At 39.1% G+C, this 27,671-nt stretch overlaps 1 protein-coding gene across 1 annotated transcript; it reads left to right on the top strand.

Moving 5' to 3' along the window:
- The first annotated feature begins 199 nt into the window (after window positions 1-199).
- ca12 (carbonic anhydrase XII) lies at window positions 200-13,675 on the top strand. The gene is made up of 9 exons (XM_062999644.1): window positions 200-254; window positions 2,888-2,908; window positions 3,728-3,907; window positions 6,553-6,695; window positions 7,436-7,531; window positions 7,607-7,670; window positions 7,762-7,919; window positions 10,570-10,696; window positions 13,068-13,675. Exons 1-9 carry the CDS (start codon window positions 200-202, stop codon window positions 13,673-13,675), a joined length of 1,452 nt encoding a protein of 483 aa, XP_062855714.1.
- Window positions 13,676-27,671: the final 13,996 nt, after the last annotated feature.

Below are 27,671 nucleotides of genomic sequence, written 5' to 3'. Positions count from 1 at the left end.
CTTAATTCGCTTTTCTGACATAACGGCGTGTTTAAGCGCAGTAAGTGCTTGTGTGTCTGAAGCTAATTTGGTGTGGCTGAAGCTAATTATGGAGGTGACGTCACAGTGTGTATCGTGAACTCCAGCATGGTTAGTATAAAACGCTGCTGTGTGAGTCCTTACTGAATCTGCAAACCAGGAGGAAAACGCAAGCTTCAGTATGTTATTAACGCTCATATCATTGTTCATAATAATATATCCACGCTTCTCTAATGGTAAGATGTCTTAGATTTTTCAACATAATTGAATTGTTCGAGCTTTTTATTGCTTGATTAGAGTTTGACTGGTTCGATGCATTTTTGTACCACGATCTGTTTTGTTAACATGTATTATGTGATGAGATGCACACCGTTTGTCATGTTATGTAAATAAATCAGATTTTTACAGTTCCTACGTTGTGCAGGTGTGGTAAGCTTAAAACAGTCATTTCTGACATATTGCAGTTTTAATCAGACCAAGTGCAAATTTGGTTTGCATGGGGATCAGTAACAATAGTTTTAGGATAGTACTTTAAACTGCAACATTTAACTTTGGGGGTTAAAATTAGGCATAAAACTCATCAGAACATTTTGTGAAGTGCACTTTTTCTGCATTGATTAATTTAATAATTTGTGATTTATAGTCATCTATTTGAGCAACATTTTTTGCACATTTTAAATGAAGCTCGAGGTGCTTTACAATGCTGCATCAAAATAAGTAAGGCTTATCTAACAAGCTTTAAAATGGTACATCTTAAAAAAAAAAACTACTACTTTTACATTTATTTTGCAGATGCTTTTATCCAAAGCAGCTTAGTGTAAACCAATATAATGCATGCACTTGAGGACCTTGCTCAAGAACCCACCAGTGGCAACTTTGCAGTGCTGAGGCTTAAATTGGCAACCTTCCGTCCTGTCCTTGACCTTGATCCTGCAAGTTTCAATCCATGGTCTTTAAAAGGGTATTATAATGTTTTAATGCATTTACAATGCAGTGCACAAAAAAACGAAAAGAAAAAGTATTCCAATACAACACAAAAGCAATGGTAATGATAACAGCTTAAACCATACAGTTAAAATGTGACGGTAGCATATAAGTAAAGACTAAGGGAAAAAAATTCATTTAAGTAGATGGCCTAATGAATATTTGTTGTTGTATTGTAGATCCATAACAAGCTTAATGCAACTAGGTGGTTTCTCCAAATTAAACACAAAATGCTATTTTAAATGACTACTGTCTCTGAACAGAATCCCTCATACTACCACACATTTGCTAATCAGCTGTCGTCTCAAGTGCCCTTGATTAGTTGCATCAGGTGTGCTTGAGATACAACACATCAAATACCTGGACTGGCTAGGGGTTTGTTGACTGATGTTTGGTTGTATGTTAGACTCTTCAATAAGTCAGAAGAGTTGTTTGAGAAATTGAGAATTGCCTAGCACAAACAAAGAACAGGATACAGAAGGGTAGCAAAGGCATTGAATGTTCTTAGAGATACAGTTGTAAGCATAGTTGGCTTCAAAGTAAAAAAAACAACAAAAAAAACATTGCCCATACTACCTGGATTTGGCAGAAAGAGTAAGCTTTCACCAGCTGCCCTCAGATTCCTGTGGAGGCAGGTGGTCCAAAATCAAGTGACTTCAAAAATCATGCAGCAAAATTGTGGCAGCTGTAAGTGCCAACAAAATACTCTCATCTCATAAGGAATCTTTACCCATTCTTCTCATGCAAAAGCTTCCATCTTATTAATGTTTAGAAAGTTTAAACAAGGTTCAATTTTACCACAAGATTCACAACATTCCTTCTCAAAAATGCCTTGGTATTTCTGTTAATTTATAAGTCCAGTCACACAGATGTTTTCTGCTGCAGAAACTGGCAATTTTCACTATCGCTTACCCACCTTCATGCTGTCTGTGGGGATAGTATTTTTCTGGTCATAAGCCTTGTCTTTCTTGTGCTAAACAAACCGCTGAACCACAAGTTCCTGATTTGATTCCTCTGTCAATAGAATTGTGTCCCAGGACTATCTAAATTTCCCTCTGGTGTACTTTAATCAAGCTTTTTCCCTATGCTAGTTGTACAAAAGTGGTGTGTGTTGTGGACTCCAGCTACGGAGTCCTTGGTTGTTGAGTGATTTTCTTATGATTTCCACTGAACCGTTTATCCCAGCCTTCATCAGGTCATCCTGTTAGTCTTTGTTGTAACGTTTGGGCAGGGTTTGTCTTAATGAGATTGCTAAGGCTCCTGGATAAAATTTTGGGCTTTCTCCAATGGCAAGGCAAATTTGCTGCTGCACTTTACATTTGGAACTTCTGGACAATATTTTCATTAGTGTCCTTAGGAATGATCAAGGTCTTATTTTGTTTTATACATGCCATAAAATGATTTTTCTCAGCTTCTGTGACCGCTTCTTAGTTTTTACCATGGTTGCAACACACCTTGTGAACACATCTAGGTTAAATCTCTGCTGGATTAGAATTGGATTCAGCAATTCTTTTGGAGCTGGTGAACACTGCCACTGTATTTAGTAGATTTACATGATCAAGGCAGATGAAGTAAGTTCTACCATTCTAAAGAGTTGCTAGTGTGGTCAGTCTGCAGCTCAGCACTCCATGGATATCTGTTGGAAAAAAGACTGGTTATCAGACACTGGAAAATGGGATTTAAACAATTGGGCTGCAACCAGCTAAGCAGGCTGCAACCAAATAGTTGTATGGCTCTGGAATGCATTTTTTTTTTTTTTTTTTTACTGATTTAGGACTCCGTTTGGGTCACCTCTTTTAAAAAAGCAAGTGGAGACTAAAATGCTGAGAACTGATGAATAATAGTACTTTCTACCAAAATTAACTGGTCTTTTGTTTCCTTTTAGGTAAAAAATGGACATATGATGGTAAGTGAACTGCACTGTCCCTGATGTACCCACAGTAATATTGCTTATTTATTAATATCTGCTTTATCTATGTAATGTATGAGGGTAAATTACACCTGTATTATTTTCCAGGCAGGTTCATTACAGCTCCTGCTGTAATGAATTATTAAATATTAAATTATTGTCCTAACATTGAAGTAACACTAGGTGCTTGGGTGGTGCAGTGGTAAATTATGCTATCCCATGACCACTAGAATCCAGAGTTTAAATCCCCAGTGATGCTATTGGCCTGTGTGGTGTCTACATACATATGTCATTGGCTATGTCTGGAGGGGTGGTTAAGGCCCCACGATGGATTGACATCCTGTCTGTGGTGTGTTGCTGCCTTGCACCCAGTAATGGTCAGGAAATTGGGCAGCATGGTTCATGATGACCTCTGGTCACTCTCCTTAATGAACTTTGCACAACGAAGTAACCTTACACTGTGTCGTACACATGACCAGCACCTCCCCTGTTATGTAGGTAATATTTCTGTAAACAAGACTAACCAGAAATAAAGCATTTTACTTTCAAAGAATGTAATGAAGGGCAAATTATAATGCCTCTAAAGATCTGTATGCATATTTAAGCTCTGGAGAGCCTTACCAAGCATACCAAGTCTTTATCTTTTGTGATTTTAGTCAGTCTTTCTCCCCTTTCAAGCCTTATGGTGCCTGGATATACAAATGCTTAGAGAGTTTGTCCCTGGTGCAGTGAAATTAATTAATTCCAAAATCTACTGTGTTTTGAAATGACTTAAGGAATTAAGAGCTATACAGTTTTTATTGCTTTTGTTTGTAGGGCCTGATGGAGAGCACCACTGGTCCAGCAATTATCCATACTGTGGAGGAGCATTCCAATCTCCTATAAACTTTCAGCCAAAGTTGCTGAGATACGATCCAGACTTGCTGCCCATTCAGCTTCAAAACTATAATTTGTCTAGCAGTGAGCAGCTCACTCTCAGCAACAACGGACACTCTGGTAAAAGATAAATTCATTTTTTTGTTCTTTAGTTTATTTATCCTGATCAGAGCCATATCTTGAGCATCCTCCCTGAACGGGGTAATGGCTCTCAATTGCTCTCTTTGCAACCAGACAGCAGAACCCACTCTGGACCTTATACTACTACTACTAATAAGACACATTGACTATGGGGTATAGGCTTTGTATTTGTCATAGTAGACTTTTTCTTTTTTTTTAAATATTTTATTAAAAAAATTTTTCTCAAATTTGTTCTCTGAACAGGTATAGTTTTAAAAGGCACTGAAGACAGGCCTGTCATAATTTAGAAGCTGGCAAAACAAGGGGTTACTATCTAAAAAGAAGGTTGAAAACCTCTCTAAGAGAAAGTCTGTCCAGATGATTGGATGTAATATAGAAGGGGGTTCTTCCTTGCACAGCAGACTTTTTTGAAGTTCACTCTCCGTCTACGTACACAGACAAGCTGAAGCATTAACTGTGGGTTAACTAGTAGAGACATCTGGTTCAGCCACAGTATATTAAATGTGCTCTCGTCTTCAGCCACATTTTTATCTTTAACTTGGAGAGGGTGACATGATCCTTTTGTATGTCGGACCACAGCAATTTTCTCTAATCACCCTCATGATAACTACTCATGTACACAAAGGCAGCAAACAGCTTGTATTTTGGGTGAGTGAAGTATGGTGTTTTTGTAGTTATTACTCAAGCTCCAGCTAATCTGTTCAACAAGAAAGCTTACGCCACATCGTAAACATGTCAATTACATGAAGACATGCTTTTACTGTTCAGTCAGGATGTAGTTTTGCAATTCAATTGCTTTTGTCAGTGTCCTCCTTAAACATGGACCCTTTTTCTGTATTTGGACATGGCTTGGGCAAGTTATGGTAAATATCTGCAGGTCAGAAAATGTTTTCAAATTGATAAGCTTTGATTTGATTTTGAATTTTCATATTTGCTATTGTCCAATCTTAATCTCTTATGGAGACATGACTTTTTTGAGGTTTTTTAAAAAAAAAAATCAAAAACTCAAATCTTGTTGTTTGCAAAACTATTTAGACAATTTTAGACTCAATTGTGGGCATGCACATCTTTTTTTACTTTTATTATCCTTAAGATGGATTTATAACTTAATTACAGTCAATCTGTTGCAATTTGAGTTGATGACACTTTGTTTGGACCATTGTTTGGAAAGGCACACACTTGTGACTAGAAGAGCTTACAATTTACACTGTAGTGTCAGGACACACACCAAGCCCAAGGAACTATATGTGGTTCTCGGTGATTAAACTGTGGCAAGGCATAGATCTTGGGAAGGATATTAAACAATATAAGGCTTTAAGTAAAGAAGCTTGCTACAACATAAAACCCTTCTAAAGTTAGTGTCTGGCCCAGTTGGACATTTGGGCTAGAATAGTCTTGGTCAAGAATGTAAGAACCCACTGGTCACTCAAAGAGCTTTAAAAGTCTGAGCCAGTTAGATGGACATGTCTGCCATAAAGTCCTGATCAGTGGAGTGGTGCAGAGTGGCAAATGGGAGCCACTGTTGTGCTTACGGTTTGCTAATTAGCACTAGGAAAATTATCTGCTCTGATGAGAAGAATTAAGAAGAAACATAGTGATGGCAGCATCATGCTACTGACAGTGAGATTGGCAAGTTAACCTATCAGCATGACTATGACCCTGAACCACATCGAACATTTGTGGAAAGACCTGATGATAGCAAATTAGAGATGCTTGCCTTTCCCACAAATTGAATTGCAACCTTTCTGAGAGGATCTGCCATAAAGATTGATCCAGGTGTGCCATGCTTGTAGATATATCCATGAAGATCTGCAGCTATTTACTAATCAGGATTTTAATGTCATGTTTTACACACTTTGGTTACATTAATGACCGGTAGTTACAGGTTACACAAGATTCAATTCACAAGTTTAATGTCAAACAGTCATGTATAATTTTGTATCTCCAATTCCACCTCACTTGCATGTCTTTGGACTGTGGGAGGAAACCTCACAGAAAGGACCTGGGGATCGAACGCAGGACCTTCTGACCGGAGTCAAAAGACATAAATTAGCTGGAACTGAATGAATAGGCTTCAGAATTAAAATCATTTTTCAATAAATTAAATAAATGTTTAAATCATATGAGTTTCCTTTTCACATAGGCAAGGTTAGTTAAGGTTTGCACTTCTTCTGAGATGCTTGAAGTCACTTGCTGCTTATTTTTAAACTGCAGCTTCTGCAACCAAATTGGGCAAATCAACAGGTCTCAAAGAGTACAAACTTGCCCTTCTAATCCCTCACTCCAACTCCACCATGTATTTGGTGCCACATGGTTAAGCCACCAGGTCTAGCTGGCTTCACCAAACCAACAGTTATGCTCTCTTAATTCCTGGCAGTGGAATTAGTGGGTATGGGATCAAGGATCATTTCACAATCTTTTTATGACTAAAATAATTGCTGCATTGCCCCCTGTATTCACTTTTTTGTTTGTACATTGTAGCTTATTGCACATGCTCCCTTAATTTTATAGTGAAATGCTTGTAAAAATAGTTTATTCTGCTCTGCATCGTCAGCACAAAAGTGAAAGCTGGACCTGTAAATGTCTGAACTTCTTTTATTTTCAAATTTTTTTTTTTAATGCAGTGCAGCTGTCCCTGCCATCCCGGATGCAGCTTGTTAGTTTACCTGATCAATACTCTGCAGCTCAGCTTCACTTCCACTGGGGATCTGCCAATGTACTGGCTGGCTCTGAACACGCAGTCAACGGCAAGCAGTTTCCTGCTGAGGTCGGACTTCAAATTTTCTCTGTTCACTCTTAACTGATTGTGATTCATTCTAGTGAGGACTTTGAGAAGCACTCTCTTAACAGGGTTACAAATAACCATATAAAATTAACTAGTCAATAGTCTAGTGTCATAACCACTGAGCCACTACTTTCCTACCTAGTGCTACTCTCCTGGGCCTAAAAGGTACACTATATTGACACAAGTAATGGGACACCCCTGCTATTTATTGAATTTGTTCTTCAGCTACAAAAATTGCTACCAGGTGTAATCAATAATATAAAGGAAATTATAGGCTTCCAACTTTGCAGCAACAGTTTTGGCAAGGCCTTTTCCTTTTTCATCTAGTCTGTGTCCTTGTGTACAAAGCAAGGTCTATAAAGGCTTAAACAAAACACAAGAAAACTTTAGTGACCTGCACAAAGCCCTGACCTTGGCCCCAATGAACAGCTTTGGAATTAACTGAAACATCATTTAAGGCTTTTTTGACCAACATAAGTGCCCATCCATACAAATTATCTTTTGACTGACTGGGCACAAATTCCCACAAATGTTTCAGTTGGCTCATCTTTTTGTGGAACGTGGCTTACATCAGCAGGCTGTAGTTGACATGCTAAGAAAGAAAACCTGGGATGATAGACTGTACCACTGAATTATACATAAATTAGTTAAATTGGTGTATAATTAACGTAGTAAGACGATGTAAGATGCAAGATAAGCTCTAACTTTTCTGGTTTTCCTAGCTGCATTTGGTCCATTTCAATTCTGCAAGGTATCCCAACATCTCTATGGCAGTGGACAAGTCTGATGGTCTTGCTGTACTGGGAGTTTTTATTGAGGTAAGCCGGTTTCATTTTTAATCATCTTTTTGTTGTGTGACATGCTGCATTTTTAATATCTCTTTGATTGCCAAGGTGGGTGAATTTAATCCAGCTTTTGACCAGTTTCTCAAATTTGTCCAAGGCATTAAGTATAAAGGTAAGCTTTTTATTTTCAACAAACTAGCTGAATTGCATTTGACTCTGTACAAAGCTATCACATTAGTTATCATCTTATTATAATGAGACAGACCAGAAGGTGCAGATTCCAGCCTTTAACATACAGAAGCTGCTACCTGCTTACCTGGATGAGTATTACCGTTATGATGGATCTCTCACCACACCCCCCTGCTACCCCAGTGTGCTGTGGACAGTGTTCAAGGATCCTGTCACCATCTCACTCAGTCAGGTACAACTGTACATTTTTACTGTGGGTAAAGCTTGTGAAGTAATCAATAAATGTATACACTACATACACAGATCAGCCATAACATTAAAACCACCTCCTTGTTTCTACACTCACTGTCCATTTTATCAGCTCCACTTACCATATAGAAGCACTTTGTAGTTCTACAATTACTGACTGTAGTCCATCTGTTTCTCTGCATGCTTTGTTAGCCCCCTTTTATGCTGTTCTTCAATGGTCAGGACTCTCCCAGGACCACTACAGAGTAGGTACAGTGAAGCCCAAAATTATTCATACCCCTGGCAAATTTTGACTTGGTTACTATTATTCAACCAGCACTTTTTTTTTTTTTTTTTTTTTTTTTTTTTTTTTTTTTTGGACTGGAAATGGCACAGGTGTCTCCCAGAAGATAATAAGACGATGTACAAGAGGCATCATTGTGGAAAAAAATATTTCTCAGCTTTTATTTACATTTGAACAAAAAGTGGCATGTCTAAAATTATTCATACCCTTTGCAAACTGTCAGTCTATGGGAAAATCCAAAGTTCTATACCATTCCAAATAGTCCGAGCTGTTCTAAAGCATCCTAATTACCCTGATTCATTGGGAACAGCTGTTTTTTAATCAACTCAACAGGTGAAAAACAGCAGCTCTCTGCAGTTTGTTTGTGGACAGTCATGACAGTCTGTGGAAAATCTCAGAGGACATGGTCGGAAGCCAAAAGTGACACCTGTGCTGGCCAGGAGGATAGTGAGAGAGGTGAAAAAGAATCCAAGGATCACCACAAGGCCATCCTGGTGAATCTGGGCTCTGCTGGTGGCAGCATCTCAAGGCAGACAGTCCAACAGACACTGCACACTGCTGGGTTCCACGGACGCAGACCAAGGAGGACACCACTTCTCCAGAAAAGGCACACAAAAGCCCGCTTGACCTTTGCAATGCTCATCTGGACAAAGAAGAAGACTTCTGGTCTTCTGTTTTATGGTCAGATGACACAATTTAATTGGTTGGCCATAGTGATGTATCCTTCATTTGGCATAAAAAAGGAGAAGCCTTCAACCCTAAGAACACCATCCCCACTGTCAAACAAGGTGGTGGGAACCTAATGATTTGGGGGTGGTTTTCAGCCAATGGACCAGGAAACCTAATCACAGTAAACGGCACCATGAAAAAAGAGCAATACATCAAGATTCTCAACAACAACATCAGGCAGTCTGAAGAGAAACTTGGCCTTGGGCACCAGTGGACATTTCAGCATGACAACGACCCAAAACACACAGCAAAAGTGGTGAAGGAATGGTTAGGGGACAAAAACATTAAAGTTTTGCAGTGGCCCAGCCTGTCCTGACTTGAATCCAATTGAGAATCTGTGGAGGGAGCTAAATATCAGAGTGATGGCAAGGAGACCCTCCAACCTGAAAGAGTTGGAGCTCATTGCTAAAGATGAATGGGCAAAAATACCAGTGGAGACATGCAAAAAGCTGGTCAGCAATTATAGGAAGCGTTTGATTGCTGTAATAGCCAATAAAGGCTTTTCTATTGATTATTGAGAAGGGTATGAATAATTTTGCACATGCCACTTTTTGTTCAAATGTAAATAAAAGCTGAGAAATATTTTTTTCCACAATGATGCCTCTTGTACATCGTCTTATTATCTTCTGGGAGACGCCTGTGCCATTTCCGGTCAAAAAAAAAATTGCTGGTTGAATAAAAGTAAGTCAAAATTTGCCAGGGGTATGAATAATTTTGGGCTTCACTGTATTATTTAGGTGGTGGATCATTCTCAGCACTGCAGCGACACTGATGTGGTGGTGTGTTAGTGTGGGTTGTGCTGGTATTAGTGGGTCAGACACAGCAGTGCTGCTGGAGTTTTTAAACACCTCACTGTTACTGCTGGACTGAGAATAGTCCACCAACCAGAAGATGAGCAATCGTCTCTGACTTTACATCTACGAGGTGGACCAACGTGTAGAAGTGTCTAACAGAGTGGACAGTAAGTGGACATGGTATTTAAAAACTCCAGCAGTGCTGCTGTGTCTGATCCACTCATCAGCACAACACGCACAAACACACCACCACCATGTCAGTGTCACTGCAGTGCTGAGAATCATCCACCATCTAAATAATACCTGCTCTGTGGTCCTGTGGGGGCCCTGACCCTTGAAGAATAGGGTGAAAGCAGGCTAAAAAGGTATGTAGAGAAACAGATGGACTACAGTCAGTAATTGTAGAATTAGAAAGAGCTTCTATATGGTAAGTGGAGCTGATAAAATGGACAGTGAATGTAGAAACAAGGAGGTGGTTTTAATGTTCTGGCTGATCGGTGTAAATATTTACAAAATCCAAATAATTTAAGAAATGCCCTAAACTGTGGTGATGAATCCAGATTCTGAAATACAGTGATAATGAAATCACACTTATCTGAGATCAGAGAATGTGGGTGCATTTTCAAATGCATGTAGTATTTATAGCTTTTTTTGCACACAGACATTTATACAGACAGCCATTTCTAAATCTAATTTCAATTCAATATTAACAGAAAGCGTTAAGTGTGCTGGGTTTTCATAGAAATAAACATCGTCATAGTGTGATAACTGGTATAAATTCACTACATTGGTGGTTTTCCTGACACATGATGTTTCTCTTCTTGCAGTACCTGACACTGGTCAATATTCCATCCACCTCTAATGCTCAAGAATCAGTCCCAGTGCCTATGTTCGGGAACCACCGAAAACCCATGCCGATGGACAATAGAGTGGTGTTGGTCTCCTTCCAGGATAGTGAGTACCCAGTATAGTTTTTCCCTGTATAGTAAAGATACCAAGCAGTAAAGCGGACATGCTTTGTGGCTCTGTAATTAAATGCTTGGCTTGACATGGTGATGCAGCATGTTCTCTGCTGGGAAATGAGCTGTTGACTTTTTCTCGCTCTTGGTTTTCTACTTATGTGACATATATTCAACTGGCAGTTTTTGGGAACTTTTCTAAGTGCTGTACACTCTGGGTTTGAAATTAGTGACCTCTTTAGTCATAACTTTCTTTCCAGCCATGGTTAAAACCAGGAAAGCATTCTAAATGTTTTATGCTTAACCTCAGAACAGTTATAAGATTGAAGATGCATGTGAAAACCTCTTAGAAAAAAACTAGAAAATGCTCGTCACATTTTTATACATGAATTATGGAACATTAGAACTAAAATTCTTTGTTGAAGCCATTCACAATTTGCATTTTATATGTATAAAAAAGTTAGTGTTGTGTAAGAAATGTGTTGTCATACACTGATCAGCCATAACATTAAAACCACCTCCTTGTTTCTACACTCGGTCCATTTTATCAGCTCCACTTACCATATAGAAGCACTTTGTAGCTCTACAATTACTGACTAGTCCATTTGTTTCGCTGCATGCTTTTTAAGCCTGCTTTTACACTGTTCTTCAATGGTCAGGACCCTAACAGGAGCACTACAGAGCAGGTATTATTCAGGTGGTGGATCATTCTCAGCACTGCAGTGACACTGAAATGCTGGTGGTGTGTTAGTGTGTGTTGTGCTGGTATGAGTGGATGAGACACAGCAGCGCTGATGGAGTTTTTAAACACCTCACTGTTCCTGCTGGACTGAGAATAGTCCACCAACCAAAAATATATCCAGCCAACAGTGCCCTGTGGGCAGCGTCCTGTGACCACTGATGAAGGTCTAATAGATGACCAACTTAAACACACCACCACCATGTCAGTGTCACTGCAGTGCTGAGAATCATCCACCACCTAAATAATACCTGCTCTGTGGGGGTCCTGATCCTTGAACAGGGTAAAAGCAGGCTAAAAAGGTATGTAGAGAAATAGATGGACTACAGTCAGTAATTGTAGAACTACAAAGTGCTTCTATATTGTAAGTGAAGCTGATAAAATGGACAGGGAATGTAGAAACAAGGTGGTTTTAATGTTATGGCTGATCGGTGTATTAGTGAAGCCCTGCCGTGGTTTGCTTCACACTTGACTGTGAAAGGTACAACCCCAAATCAGAAAAAGTTTGGACAGTACAAATAATAAAACTGCAGTGATATATTTCATTGCAGACAGTTTGAACCCAAGATATTTCATGTGTTGTCTGCTCAACCTTATATTATTAATTAATAAACATCCATTCCTGCATTTCAGACTTGCAACACATTCCAAAAAAAGTTGTAACAGTAAAACATTTACCACTTTGTAATGTCTGCATTCCTTCTCACAACCCTTTGAGGACGTTTTGGCACAGGATACCAGGGGATGAAGTGTTTTAGGTGTAATTATGTTCCATTCTTTCTGCAAACATTTCTTAACAGTACTGGGTTGTTGTCTTTTTTTTTTTTTTTTTTTACTTGCTCTTTACTCACTGAAATTTCTCTAGATTTTATTGATCATTTAATGATGATATGCACTGTAAAGGGGGAAATATATGCACATTACTTTCTACAAAATCTTTCCTTGAACATTATTTTTAAACATTTCAATGGTGTTCTCATGTTTGTTGACCACCTTTGCTCCTTGAAGACTCAGCTTTTTGTACAAAATCATGATTACATAATTATTGGAAGTATATTAACAAATGAAATTAAGTTGACCTGACGAAAGGTGAAATATCTTGGGTTTATACAGCAATGAAATAAGTCAATGTAAGAAATGCATTTATTATTTGCATTTTTCATACTGTCACATCTTTTTTTTGATTTGGGCTTGTATATTGGCCGATACTATTGTCTGCCTAAATTTTTAGCTCCCAAAAATTTGTATTTGTATCTGTTTTTGAATTGATTCCTTATTTTACTTTCTTGCGAATGTTTTGTAAAATTATTTTTCCTCTTATTAACCTACAATTTTTATATTGTATAAACAATATCCTTTTAAATAAGCAAATTTATTAGTAATTCCATTGGCAAGTATGGCAATGTTTTCTGCCTTTGGGCAATTTAATCGAAACCTTTTAGATAAACACTTGCTGCTTATGTTCATTTCCCTGCATGGCCTGTTTTCTTCTCTAAAGTATTGTATAAATATGCAAAAATAAGTGCTCTGTCTTCAGCACGGCTGCTACCTCAGCACACTTGGCTCAAATCGCGCTTTCAAGAACTGTGGCACAATCAAAACTGTTTACACCTTGTGTCTGGTGCAGGCTGGGGGCTGCATGGTTCTCTTTCAGTGGCTTCTCCCATGCAGAGAAGGCTGGCCATCCAACAACTGCTGAGGGGAGACCTTGCAGATTTGGCAGATGAAGGACTGCACCATCTTTTGCCAAAGCTCAGGAACAAGCCATGGGCACCAAAAAAATTGAACAGCAACCAGAGACCGAAGCCATCGAGCCAAGTAGCTAAGAAACTTCCTTCAACTTTGAAGTCTGCCATAAATGATGATGTGTTGTGTTTTGTATCCCTGGAAAAGAATGTATCTCTTGAGGTGAGCAGGCGTCATGCAGAAAGCCAGATAATCCATGCTCTTAAAAAAGCAGTGTTCCCTAAGCTAAACCTACACAGCTACCTAAACTGCAGGTCTGACTTGGATCTCCAAACAATCAGGTATCTTATTTATTCAAGACCTGGAGATGAGGCAGAGGAGCTTGATCAGGCATTGACGAGAGCCATTCAGAGGCAAAAGCCTCTGAAGCAGCACCAGGGCTCAGCACTGTCCAAGCTGACAAGGCAGACCAAAGCTGCTGGCATAAAAAATAGTCAAGACGTGGTGTTCGCTAATCACAGACTGCAGGCTGCAGAGTGGGAGGATTAGAATCCCACTACGGCCATAAACACAGGCTACAAAGCAAGTTACAATAGTCATCAAAGACCCATTATGCTAACTCTAGATCTTAAACACTTTAGTTTAACCAGTAGTACTTTATGCTGCCTTTAGTCTTAGAGTGCCAGGTGTGATCTCATAATGAGAATACAAGTCCAGGAGACTTACCTTTATTTGAATGTCCTTATAAAAGAAAAAGCCCTACAGAAGTAAAAAAATGCACTTTTTTGAGCAGAGAAGTGTTAAAATGCAGCATTTGACTGCATTAGTCTTTGTACACCTGTGAAAGAAATTATATATTTTTTGACGTTGCCTAAGAGGTGCTCTGTTGGCACAGTGGTCCATTGGGCAGGCTTACCATCCCTGAGATCCGGGTTTAAATCTCTGTGGTGCCAGTAAATGTATTATTTTAAAAATCCTATATTAATCATATTTTCTTCAGAGAAGAAACCCCCCCCCCCCCCCCCCAGTCACACTAAGAAATTTGGCATTTTGTCCTCATGTCCTTGTGGGTTTCCTCTGTGAACTTCAGCTTCTATTTATGCACTCCTGTTTTTCCAGGTGGGTGTCCTTGTTAGTGGATCACAGCTGACTATGCAGCAAAATGTATGGGTTTAGCTTGCTTTTTTTTTTGCTTTTACAAAATATATGCAATTATTAATGCTAGAATTTATCGTATTTCTTGTGCTTATTCTTATTATGAATTATTTATGTTAACTATTTAAGGACGCTTGTAGCTTTGGAGATAAGCATCTCCAAAATTGCAAAGCTGCTAGTTTTAAAATAAAAAAAAAAAAAGGGCTAAATCAAGTTCCCAAATAAAGAAGTATTGCAATATGAAGAAAATACTGTGTGAAATAATTTTGTACTTTATTGGGGAGGCTTTATTTCTATATACACTGACACAAAAATTAAAGAGGTGCACCTATCTAGTAGAGACACCTAACACAGATGAAATTTATGGGTATACTATTATTCACAGTAGCCTATCTGTTGTTCCTACACTTAATCACTTTCCTGCACCCTTCCAGTACATGCTTGACCATCGAGACCATTACTTTGGACAATCCTTGTCATTTACCAGTCTGTCGCTGCGTCAAGAAATGCAGCTTAAAACTTTATTATGCAAAGAAGCAGCCATATATTAATTTTGCATGGAAACCCTGTTCTCTGGTCCTGAATCCATCTGAGATGGACAGAAAGACAGTGGAAACATGTTTTGTGATCAAACAAGTCCATGTTTGAGCTTGTTTTTGGGAAAGACAGAGATTGCACATGTGACAAAGATTTAAAAAGATCATTTAGAATGTTCCTACCAAAGAAAATGCTAAAACCAGCATCTGTGATGGCATGGGGGTGCATCAGTGCCCATGGTATTGGTGATCTGCATGTATGTGAGGGTTCTATTGATGCAGTTACTTATATTGGTATTTTTAAGGGAGATATGCTGCTATCAAGATGTCTATTCCCAGGAAGTCCACAACAATTTCAGCAGGACAATACCAGACCTCATTCTGTACAAAGAGGAGAATCAGACACTGGTGACTCTGTACTGTTAACCAGCTTAAGTCTTGTATACAGCAAGTGAGCAAAAATTCCACTTGTAAAACTTCAACAATTGGTATCTTTAAATCCCAAAAGATTAAAAACTATAATTTTGGTATTGAAAACACTGAAAATATTTTCTATGTTCTTTTGTCTGTTAAAGGTTCAATTAAAAATAACAAATTACAGATTTTAGGTCTATTGCATTTTTTTAAAGTGACCCAACTTTTTTGGAAATGCAAGTTGGGATTTTCTGCAAGTTGGGATTTTCTGCAAGTTGGGAAGACAGCAAAGAGTTTATAAAACCTTCTAAAAGTTACATTGTTGTAAAACAAATGAACATATCACAGGATTTATTTTTATTACATTATGTAAAATGTCCCAGCTTTTCTGAAGTTGAGGTTGCATTCTTCTTTTTATTGCATTTTACCAAATGTCTTTATTCTGCAAATGGGGTTTGGATGTAGTCAAATTAAATAGTTAAATAGTTTGAAGCATTCTTGTATTTTCCATTAGTATATGACAGCAGTTGGGTGCAAGTTTAGACTAAATTAAAAGCATTACAAAGAAAGCTCTTCATGGTTTGACTTATGGGTTTGTCTCTTGATCATGACATAAAAATAAAGGCATTTAAACTTTACCAGTTTTTCTTGGTACTGCTATGAAGTATAGCTAATGTATTCATATGCTTTACCATGGAAACCTGCAGATTTTTGCATACTTGTCACCCTTATTTTAGATTTTGCAAATGTAATATAAAACACAGACAACTGAGTTGATAAATAAATACAATTATTTTGCACCATCTGGCCTGACAGAAAAGGGAATTGCTCCGTTGGGTACTTAGACTAGATACAGTGGGGCCAAAAAGTATTTAGTCAGCCACTGATTGTGCAAGTTCTCCTACTTAGAAAGATGAGAGAGGTCTGTAATTTTCATCATAGGTACACTTCAACTATGAGAGACAAAATGAGAAAAAAAAAATCCAGGAAATCACATTGTAGGATTTTTAAAGAATTTATTTGTAATTTATGGTGGAAAATAAGTATTTGGTCAATAACAAAAGTTCAACTCAATACTTTGTAACATAACCTTTGTTGGCAATGATAGAGGTCAAACGTTTCCTGTAAGTCTTCACCAGGTTTGCACACACTGTAGCTGGTATTTTGGCCCATTCCTCCATGCAGATCTCCTCTAGAGCAGTGATGTTTTGGGGCTGTCGCTTGGCAACACTGACCACTCCAGGACCTTGAAATGCTTTTTACGGAGCCACTCCTTCGTTGCCCGAGCGGTGTGTTTGGGATCATTGTCATGCTGGAAGACCCAGCCACGTTCCATCTTCAATGCTCTCACTGATGGAAGGAGGTTTTGGCTTAAAATCTCACGATACATGGCCCCGTTCATTCTTCCCTTAACACGGATCAGTCGTCCTGTCCCCTTTGCAGAAAAACAGCCCCAAAGCATGATGTTTCCACCCCCATGCTTCACAGTAGGTATGGTGTTCTTGGTATGCAACTCAGCATTCTTCTTCCTCCAAACACGACGAGTTGAGTTTTTACCAAAAAGTTCCATTTTGGTTTTATCTGACCACATGATATTCTCCCAATCCTCTTCTGGATCATCCATATGCTCTCTGGCAAACTTCAGACAGGCCTGGACATATACTGGCTTAAGCAGGGGAACACGCCTGGCACTGCAGGATTTGAGTCCCTCTCGGCGTAGTGTGTTACTGATAGTAGCCTTTGTTACTTTGGTCCCAGCTTTCTGCAGGTCATTGATCAGGTCCCTCCGTGTAGTTCTGGGATTTTTGCTCACCATTCTCATGATCATTTTGACCCCACAGGATGAGCTTTTGCGTGGGGCCCCAGATCGAGGGAGATTATCAATGGTCTTGTATGTCTTCCATTTTCTTACAATTGCTCCCACAGTTGATTTATTCACACCAACCTGCTGGCCTATTGTACTGTAGATTCACTCTTCCCAGCCTGGTGCAGGTCTACAATTTTCTTCCTGGTGTCCTTCGACAGCTCTTTGGTCTTGGCCATGGTTGAGTTTGGAGTCTGACTGTTTGAGGCTGTGGACAGGTGTCTTTTATACAGATAACGAGGTCAAACAGGTGCCATTTAATAATAGGTAATGAGTGGAGGACAGAAGAGCTTCTTAAAGAAGTTACAGGTCTGTGAGAGCCAGAAATCTTGCTTGTTTGTGGGTGACCAAATACTTATTTTCCACCATAATTTACAAATAAATTCTTTAAAAATCCTACAATGTGATTTCCTGGAATTTTTTTTTGTCTCTCATAGTTAAAGTGTACCTATGATGAAAATTACAGACCTCTCTCATCTTTCTAAGTAGGAGAACTTGCACAATCAGTGGCTGACTAAATACTTTTTGGCCCCACTGTACACCCAGACTTAATTACAGCCAGCCCTGTTAAATAGACCTTTTAACTGTGTGAAGAAGGTTAAATGCAGTCAATTTGAAACAATAATCATTTTAAGACTCAACTCATTCAGAAAGATAAAAAAAAAAAAAAACATCTTAGGAACTACAGGCCTTACTTACCTCACCACATTCATAATGCCACAAAATGATAGGACAAGATTAAATGATCAGATTTGCTGGAATATCTTGATGGCACACCAAGCATTTTGAAATATTGTTTTGTGGACTGGTGAGTTAAAAGTGGAACTTTATGAAGGACATTTCTCCAGTTACATCTGTTATAAAGCTAACAGCATTCCACAATAAAACCATCATACTATCAGTCAAACATGGGCATGCTTTGCTGTTTTAGGGCCTGGGAACTCTATTCTTAAAAGCCCTTCAGTGTGGCTGAAAATCTATTCTGTGAAGAAAAAATGGCCAAGGATTCTCTACAGTGATATAAAAGACTGATCTCAGTTATTGGTTTGGTGTTTGTAGTTGTTGCTGATGAAGTTTGCATTTATCTATAAAGGGAAATATCTTCTTACAGGGGTAGTACTGGTGTTGCTTATCATTTTCCCTTTATAAAGAAACACATTTCCAATAGCCAGTTAGGAAAGAAAAATTACATACCCTTAATTTGCTTACATGCATACATTACTAAAAATTACGTTTGTGACTGGCACTAGGGATGCAGTTATGTGTTCTCGCTCTCTCCAGAAAATAGTTAAAAATTTTTTCATTAGATCCATAATAACCTGCAGTGTTTTTATTATTATTGTGAAATAGTGTATGCTGACTGCAACTGAGGCCTGCTTTTCTTTAAATGTTTTGGTAGGCCAGTCTTTCCCAGGAAGGTTCACAAAATTTTCTTTGTTTGTGGACAATGGCTCTCACTGTGGTTTGCTCAAGTCCCAGAGCTTTATTCATGGCTTTATCATTTACTTTGTTTCTTATCTGTGGCAATTACTTTTCCACACAGGTCCAAATAGGGTTAAACAGCGTTTCCCTTTAATAAATGAAATATTTGAAATAATTAAATACATTAAATAAATTCTTAGTGCTATCTGTAAATTACCTTAACAAGTTGCCTGTCTGGCTTCATCTCTTTCACATTGACAATACATCAGGGCGGCACGGTGGCTTAGTGGGTAGCACTGTCGCCTCACAGCAAGAAGGTCCAGGGTTTGATCCCCAGGTGGGGCGGTCCGGGTCCTTTCTGTGCAGAGTTTGCATGTTTCCCCGTGTCTGTGTGGGTTTCCTCCGGGTGCTCTGGTTTCCTCCCATAGTCCAAAAACATGCCACCAGGCTAATTGGAAACACTGAATTGTCCTATAGATACCTAGCTGCTAGATGCACAAACCAGTGCATTGTAGCGCCGGTCCCAAGCTCTGATAAAATAGGGAGGGTTGTGTCAGGAAGGGCATCCGGGGTAAAAAAAAATTGTGCCAAATCAATGCGGATCATGATCCGCCGAGAGCCGAACCCGCAACCGAACGGAACAAAGGCCGAGGAAGAAGAAGAATACATTACTTTCTCAGTTGTCATTTTGGAGAGGCTTGTAATGCATTAAAGGCAGTTTATATTACACACATGACATCTTTAATATGTTTTAATGTTATTAAAAATATTGCCTGCACAATTTTTAGATGCTGCCAGACACTTTTTTTAAAGAAGTCAATTTATTTAAATTGTTTAGTTTTATAAACAGTTTTCTGAGCAGTTTAAAATTTGGAAGTAAGTGCTACACCCAAGAAAAGATGACTTACACACTTAGGAATTCTGTAATCTGGTCTAATCTTTTCTAAGCTTGTATGGCATACAATTTCACAGCTAAGCTGTTGCTGCTTTTTAGATATTTTTTATTTTTGACTGTGAATACTATAGTCTGGAAGAAATGAAAGTACTGATTGCTAGTATTCTATGATGGTGCCAAGCTGAGTCAATGAGATCTTCCAATGTTTGTATGAATTGCACTAATCTAAAGCACCAGTCAGTGGTCAGTGTAGGTAACAATTTTTTGCATGTTTCTTACTTGTTTCACACTTTTCTATACAGCAATGTAAAAAAATGTAATCTGCAGCCTTTGAAAGAGATTGGTTGCAGTTGTTGCAAAACTATTGCATTTAAGGGAGCTATTATTTTTAAATGAGTAGTATAGGTGTTGCTTAATTTGTTCAATACATTAATTCATTCACTGTCTGTTTTACCACCGCTTTATCCTATTCAGGGTCATAGTAGGTTTGATGCATTGGGCAAAAGACAGGAAACACCCCGTCAGTCCATCACAGGGCTCCTTAGTAAATGTAATGATCTTTTAAAATCTGGGGCCTAGTGTTGGTTTTGTTGTTTGTTTAATGATTTTAAATAATTGTGACGAATATGCAAAAATAGTCCCTTAATGGCATTGTACATTTCTTTCTACATGACACAAAATATCAATAAAATTTCAGTTAAATGTATAAAATGATTTCCAAGTTCCTTATTGTTTTATTTGTTGCAAATACAGTTTGATATTTATTTGCTTTACCTATTTGGAAATACTTTAATATTAAACACAATTCTTATTTACTTTCTAGTTAGGGTTAATTTTTTTAGAATTTTCATATAATTCATGATAGAATAGAATTTAAATTATGTTTATTATATAGAAAAAAATGGAGGAGCTTTGTTAGTAAACTGTGTCCTGCTGTAAACCAGCTGTGGTTTCTATATATAATGTTAACTCCAGTTTTATACAGTTAAATGTTTTTATTTGTGACCTTGTATTCACTGTCTGACCTCTTGTTGAGACTACATTAAAACTATTCCTTTACACCATGTAATTTAATGAAAATTTGGTTATTTTTAAGGGCCATTTCTTTGCTGACCTCCTATGTTGACGGAACTGCTGAAGTCTCTTTCTGCTGCACATTTACTCTTACTATCGTTAGATACCTGCCAGTATTAACAGTCTTTGATCTAGTATAATGTGTTACTCATGTATATAATTAAGGTCTTACTATAGGCCTATAATAGACTGTAATTACACTCAGCTGTGTAAATAACACCAACTAGATTTCTTATTTTGCTTAGTCCCTTAAACTACTATGCAATTTTTTGGTGCAAAATGTAATATAAATAGAGTTAAGGTAGGTTGTTTCATTCCTAAAAATTCTTTCTGTAGCATTGTCAAATAAGTCACCTTTATCTACTCTTTCGATATCTTTACCAAATCTTTGTATGTTCGAACACTGTTGACATACTTGGGACACTTAACATAAACACTAACACAAAGTTCAAATAGGTGGCACAGTGGTACAGTTGGAGTGTGTGCTACAGCAACATGCTTTCTGGGGTCTGAGAGTATGCTTTAATTCCTCCTACCTTTAAAAAAAAAACATTTAAAAATAAATTGGCTACTTCAGATTGTGACCGAGATATAGAATGTGTTGCCCTATGATAGACTGTTGCCCTGCCCAGGGTCTATTCATTTGATACTATAAACCACACTATTCTTCTGTCCAGACTGTCCAATATTGGTCTTTCTGGCCTGCCACTTGCATGGTTTAAATCATACCTCTCTGACAGGCAACATTTTGTGCAGCTAGGGTGCCATGTCTCAAATAATGCATACATACATCAGGGTGTGCCTCAGGGCTCGGTCCTTGGACCACTGCTATTTATTCTATACATCTCTCCCTTGGGTGAAATTTTCCGAAATCACGGGTTAAAATTCCACTGCTACGCGGACGACACACAGATTTACCTTAGCCTCAGGCCCTCTGATCCCTTTCCTTCTTCTGCCCTCTCCAGGTGTCTTCAAGATCTCATCCTATGGCTGCGGTCGAATTATCTTCAATTAAATACCGATAAAACTGAGCTTCTGTATATTGGCTCGAAAGCTGCACTTTCCTCTTTCTCTTGCCCTGTTCTTCTCATTGGGAACACCTCTGTTTTTCCTGCTGCTACTGCACGGAACCTTGGTGTGACAGTCGACCCTCTCCTAACTTTTCAGCCCTACATCCGCTCCATCACAAAGTCTGCTTACTTCCACCTACGTAACATTTCTCGTCTTCGCCCCATGATTTCACCTCAGACAGCAGAGCTTTTGGTCCATGCTTTTGTTACTTCTCGGCTGGACTATTGCAACTCACTGCTCTATGGTCTTCCTAACAAGTCGATACGCCCTCTACAACTTATTCAAAATGCTGCGGCCAGGATCCTCACATCCACTCGAAAACGACCATATCACCCCGGTTTTGGAGCAATTGCATTGGCTCCCTGTGCATAAACGCCTCCAATTTAAAATACTACTCCTTACTTTTAAAGCCCTTCATGGACTTGCCCCGGTCTACCTCTCCCATCTGCTGACACCTTACATACCCAGTCGCTCACTCAGGTCCTCCGATGCTGGCCTGCTGGCCACACCTAGATTTAGGCTGTCAACCTTGGGTGGCAGATCATTTAGTGTGGCTGCCCCCACTCTGTGGAACGCTCTCCCTTCTTCTCTTCGCTCTGTCTCTTCACTTCCACAATTTAAATCTCTGTTAAAAACCCATCTCTTCAATTAACTATGCTTTCTTTTTGTACCTCACTGAACTGTTTATTGTTTGATGTAAAGCGACCTTGGGTATCTTGAAAGGCGCTATATAAATTGAAAGTATTATTATTATTATTTTATTCATGTCTTGTCTTGTTTTGGTGTATTTCCAGACCCTTTGCAACCCTGACCAAGATGATGAGGGTATGTGTGTGACACTGTGGGTCTCTACTGACTAAAGGAGAATTTAAGGCCAACAATCTTAACATGTTTGTCATGCTACCTTAAATATGATTAAGGCCCTACCAAATTCACAGCCATGAAAATTGTGTCATGAGCCATGAAATGAGCCGTTTTCTGTGTAATATTCGATTTGCCATGAAATTTAAGGTTTTTGTTAATGTTTAGGCGTTTTAACATTTTTCGTTTGCATAGCAGGTTAGTCCAAGGTGTCGAAGTGTGAAGCAACTAAAAACACTACTCAAATAAATGAGTTTGGAAAACTCCCAACCAATTCTGTGGATGCAGAGGGAAGATAAGAACATTCACAATCGCTGAATGTTCTAGGTTTACATTCAACTATTAACGTAATCTGTGCTGTGTATTGTAGCTTCCATTTATTCTATTATTCAATTCATGAGTGTTATTTAATGACTGCCATGAAATGTGTCACTTTTCTTAAAAAATCTGTTATTAGATTAGATTCAACTTTATTGTCATTACACATGTACAAGTACAATGCAACGAAATGCAGTTTAGCATCTAACCAGAAGTGCAATAAGCAGAAAGTGCAGGATATACAGTATTTATGATATACATTATTTACAGTGGGTAAATAGCAGTGGTATGAACAGGATCTATAAATTATACTATAAACAAGATATGTAGCTGAAAACAATATACCGTACATATTAAGGTGCAGATTAATATTAAGGTGCTATGCAGGTTGAAGTGATTAAGGTGCTATGGACACGATCAAGGAATGAGTATGTAAAAACATGGTAAACAGATGTATACTATATATGGGATTTATGTACAAATGAAGTATGTACCGATGAAATACTAAGTGGAAAAAGGATAAAAAAGTTTGTAGTGCAACCTTGCCAGGAGGAGAGGTGGGGTTTCCTCTGGACGTCCTCAATGGGTTGAAGTGGGCCGTTTTTCACCACTCGCTGCAGTGCCTTGCGGTTCGCAACAGTGCAGTTCCCATACCAGACTGTGATACTGCTGGTCAGGATACTTTCTATTGCACAGTGGTAAAAGTTCACCAGGATGGCCGAAGACAGGTGGTGTTTCCTGAGTGTCCTCAGGAAGAAGAGGCGCTGGTGAGCCTTCTTGGCCAAGCTGGAGGTGTTGGTGGTCCAGGACAGGTCCTCTGAAATGTGGGTCCCCAAAAACTTGAAGCTGGAGACACGTTCAACGGCTATTCCATCTATGTGGATGGGGTCATGCGTGCCTCCTCCTTCCCTCCTGAAGTCCACGATGAGCTCTTTAGTTTTGTTGTTGTTGAGGAGCAGATTGTTGTCCTCACACCATGTGGCCAGATGCTGTACCTCCTCCCTGTAGGCTGTCTCATCGTTGTTACTGATGAGTCCAATCACCGTGGTCTCGTCAGCAAACTTAATGATGGAGTTGGATCCATGCACAGGCCTGCAGTCGTGAGTGAAAGAGTAGAGGAATGGGCTCAGCACACAGCCCTGTGGTATGCCTGTATTGAGTGAGATGGTGATGGAGTAGGTGTGGCCTGACCTAACATGCTGAGGTCTGTTGGTAAGAAAGTCCTTAATCCAGTGACAAAGGGAGATGTTAATACCCAGATCTCCAAGTTTAGTGACTAACTTGGTCAACAAACAGCATTCGTGCGTATGTGTTGCTATTGTCCAGATGTGTGAGCACAGAGTGCAGCGCCATGGAGACTGCGTCCTCTGTACACCTATTGCTGCGGTATGCAAACTGATGTGGGTCCAGTGTGGGTGGGAGTTCTTCAGGTGTGCCAGGACCAGTCGCTCGAAGCACTTCATAACAATGGGTGTGAGTGCTACAGGGCGGTAGTCATTCAGGCACGTTGGGCTGGAGTGTTTCGGCACTGGTACGATGGAGGTGGATTTGAAGCGTGTTGGTACAGTTGCCTGGGTGAGGGACAGGTTGAAAATGTCCGTAAAAATTCCAGTCAGCTGCTCCGCACATGTTCTCAGCACTCGCCCTGAAATGCCGTCTGGACCAGCAGCTTTGCGTGCGTTGATCTGGCTCAGTGCGGTGTAGACGTCTGTGGAGGAGAGTGAGAGGGGCTGGTGGTCTGCAGAGAGTCTGGTCTGGGTAGCTGCCTCCCTGTTGTCTCTGTCAAAGTGAGCATAAAAGTCATTTAGCTCGTTTAGGAAGGAGACATCTGTAGTTACCGGGATGGAGTTGCTGGGCTTGTAGTTGCTGATGACCTGGATGCCCTGCCACATGCGTCGGGGGTCGGAGTTGAAGTGTTCCTCAACCTATCTGTTAGGTCTGTGAACTTAAGCACATTTTCCCGTGAATTTAGTAGGGCCCTAAATACGATTTATTATGGAATTGTGGCGTCACAGTAGTTGATATGCATTTGTCAACATCACAACAACACAAACTGTTTCTATCTCATAACTGAATAACACAGATGATTATGCCAACAACAACCCATAGACTGCCTAAAAATAAAAAAAAGTCTCCGCTACCAAATCACTATAACCTTATGATACTAAAAACACTAACATCAACTTGTGGGTATTTATCTTACCAAAACAAACCGTCAACAATATACTTACCATAATTTCTAAGTTAAAATGTGTCACCAGGTCAGAGGCTAACCACAAAAAGATCAAAGCTGATAAACATAAGACAAACGAGAAAACAGAATATACTTCTAAACTGTAACTGTATCTCCTTTACCACATCTAAAGACCTGAGCATTGCAGCTTCCTCAAAACATGTGGATCTAAACTTTGTGGAAAACCAGCATAATTCTTTTATATTCACTTTCCGACCTTGACCTGAGGATTTGGGGCAGGGTGGTTGCATGCATATACAGTATATTTAGGTCAGTTGGTAGAATTGTGTATGGAGTGCTTGATCTTTGTGAGAATAGTTATCCTCTAGCCACATTCCAGTATAGGCTTTACTTTTTGATTTATTTTGGAATGAAGCTGCTACACACTGCAAATTTAACATAATTGTGGAGGGGGAGACGATCAAAAACATTTCATGCAATACATTATAAGTATAACTTTAAAGTTGTAAGTGCCACAATGTTTCTTGTCACACTTACTTTTTTATCCAATGTACATAGACACAGTGCTTTTTAAAAAGACAGGGCAGGGTAAGTAAAATCATGTCAGGTTGGGATGTCCATTGCAGAACAAAAACATTATGGTTTTATTTTTAAATTGCAAAATATTGGTGTGAATATTTCCGTTTTTCTACGAGAAAATATTTTACTTAGTGTGGATACTGGGGGAAAAAGTTCATATGAATATGTTCATATTTAGATTAGAAGGCAGTTGTAGATTCATCTTTAGATTAGATTAGAATTCATATTACATTGGATTCATATTTAGATTAGAAGGCAGTTGTGGGCTAGAGGTTAAGGTACAGGATTAGTAATCGAAAGGTCGGTGGTTCAAGCCCCACCACTGTTGGGGCTTAGACAATATACTGTCACAGTACTGTAAGTCACTTTGAATCTACATTTACGGCATTTAGCAGATGCTTTTATCCAAACAATTGTGTTTTATAATACCTGAAATACCTGAGGTGGATTTCTTTACTTTGGAGGTCGCTCACATTATCTGGGAACCTGTGGCAGTTAAAGTAAGTATTAATTTATTAAGTACATTGCCTTCCGGTCTGGTCGTGTAAATAAATGTCTCAACTTTAATAAGGTACTGTATATGTTTAGGAACTTTTTCTTTCACACCCATTATCTAAATGTGGCCTAGCCAGACCATGACACTATGACTCTCCAGCCAGACGTTGTGGAAAAGCCCAGCCAGTGTCCGAGCACATTACGGTTCATCGTTAATCCGGGGTGGCCTGAGATGGGTAGTTAGGATGGTTCCACCCTGTGTTTAGTATCATGCAGCTCCGCCGATTAGAATAATGAAAGGGCACTGTGCTTCATGCAAATAGAGCACAATTCATTTCCACTGAATGTGGCACAGAAATGCATTGGCTGCATGTGGGTTCACCTTACACTCCACTCCACTTGTAACCAGTCACAAGACCATGCACTCCCATCAATCTTCAAAGTAAACCTTATCTAAAAAAAAGTCATAAAGAAAAAGGTGATGCAGACAAATATAAGCTGTGAAATCAGTAATGCAGTAAGTTTTGCAGAAAATTCTGCAAAATTACTAATGTTTGTTGTATTAGTTTTTGATAGGTGTATGTGCCAAAGAGAACATTAAGGACCCATGATTGAACTTGCCTTTTTTAGAGCAGTTTTATTTTAAATACAGATAACCACAGAATTTAAAATAGGCTTAAAGTACTTTTGCAAGCACAAAAACTGCAGACTTTGGTTTTTTCAGACAATTTGGTTACTCTTTAATGCATTAATACAAAACACAATACAGGTGCTCAGGTTTCCTCCCACAGCCCAAAGACATGCGTTGAGGTGAATTGGAGATACTAAATTGTGTGAACTGATGAATCTTGTGTAATGAGTAACTACCGTTCCTGTCATGAATGTAACAAAAGTGTAAAACATATCGGTAAAATCCCAATAACCAAACAAACAAACATTAATTGCCAGTGGCGTAACTAGGAGCTCACGGGCCACAGTGCAAAAAAAAAAATCCCCCCCAAAAAATGGTCTAGTAACGTTAAGCAGGTTACACAGATTCCCCAAATCCCCTGCTGTGCACTCCCTGTATATTTTGATTACATGTATTATGATATTTCATTGTCTTTTAGTTATTTTAATATTTTACTAGGTTGTGGGAATAAAGGCACACGACAGGGTAGAGTCACTTTAACTGTTTAGTCAGAACTTCAATGAGCATTACAACATTTTAAACTGCCTAGCTCCAGTACCCGAACTTCCATGCTGAGGCCATACCGCGAGTCTCATATACAAAACTAACTAACTGCAGAACGTGCGGTTATAACCCGGGTGCTGCATATCGCAGCTACAATATTGTTTGTTTGTTTATTAGGATTTTAACGTCATGTTTTACACTTTGGTTACATTCATGACAGGAACGGTGGTCACTCATTACACAAGGTTCATTAATTCACACAAGGTTATATCAAACACAGTTCTGGACAATTTAGTGTTGCCAATTCACCTCACTTGCATGTCTTTGAACTGTGGGAGGAAACCGGAGAACCCGAAGGAAACCCACGCGGACACGGGGAGAACATGCAAACTCCACACAGAAAGGACCCGGACCACCCCACCTGGGGATCGAACCCACCCACCTGGGGATCGAACCCACCCACCTGGGGATCGAACCCAGGACCTTCTTGCTG

Source organism: Trichomycterus rosablanca, chromosome 1 (assembly GCF_030014385.1).
Source record: "Trichomycterus rosablanca isolate fTriRos1 chromosome 1, fTriRos1.hap1, whole genome shotgun sequence".
Taxonomy (NCBI): Eukaryota; Metazoa; Chordata; class Actinopteri; order Siluriformes; family Trichomycteridae; genus Trichomycterus; species Trichomycterus rosablanca.
Note: the sequence above shows the minus strand (reverse complement) of the source record. Positions and strands in the feature narration are given on the sequence as shown.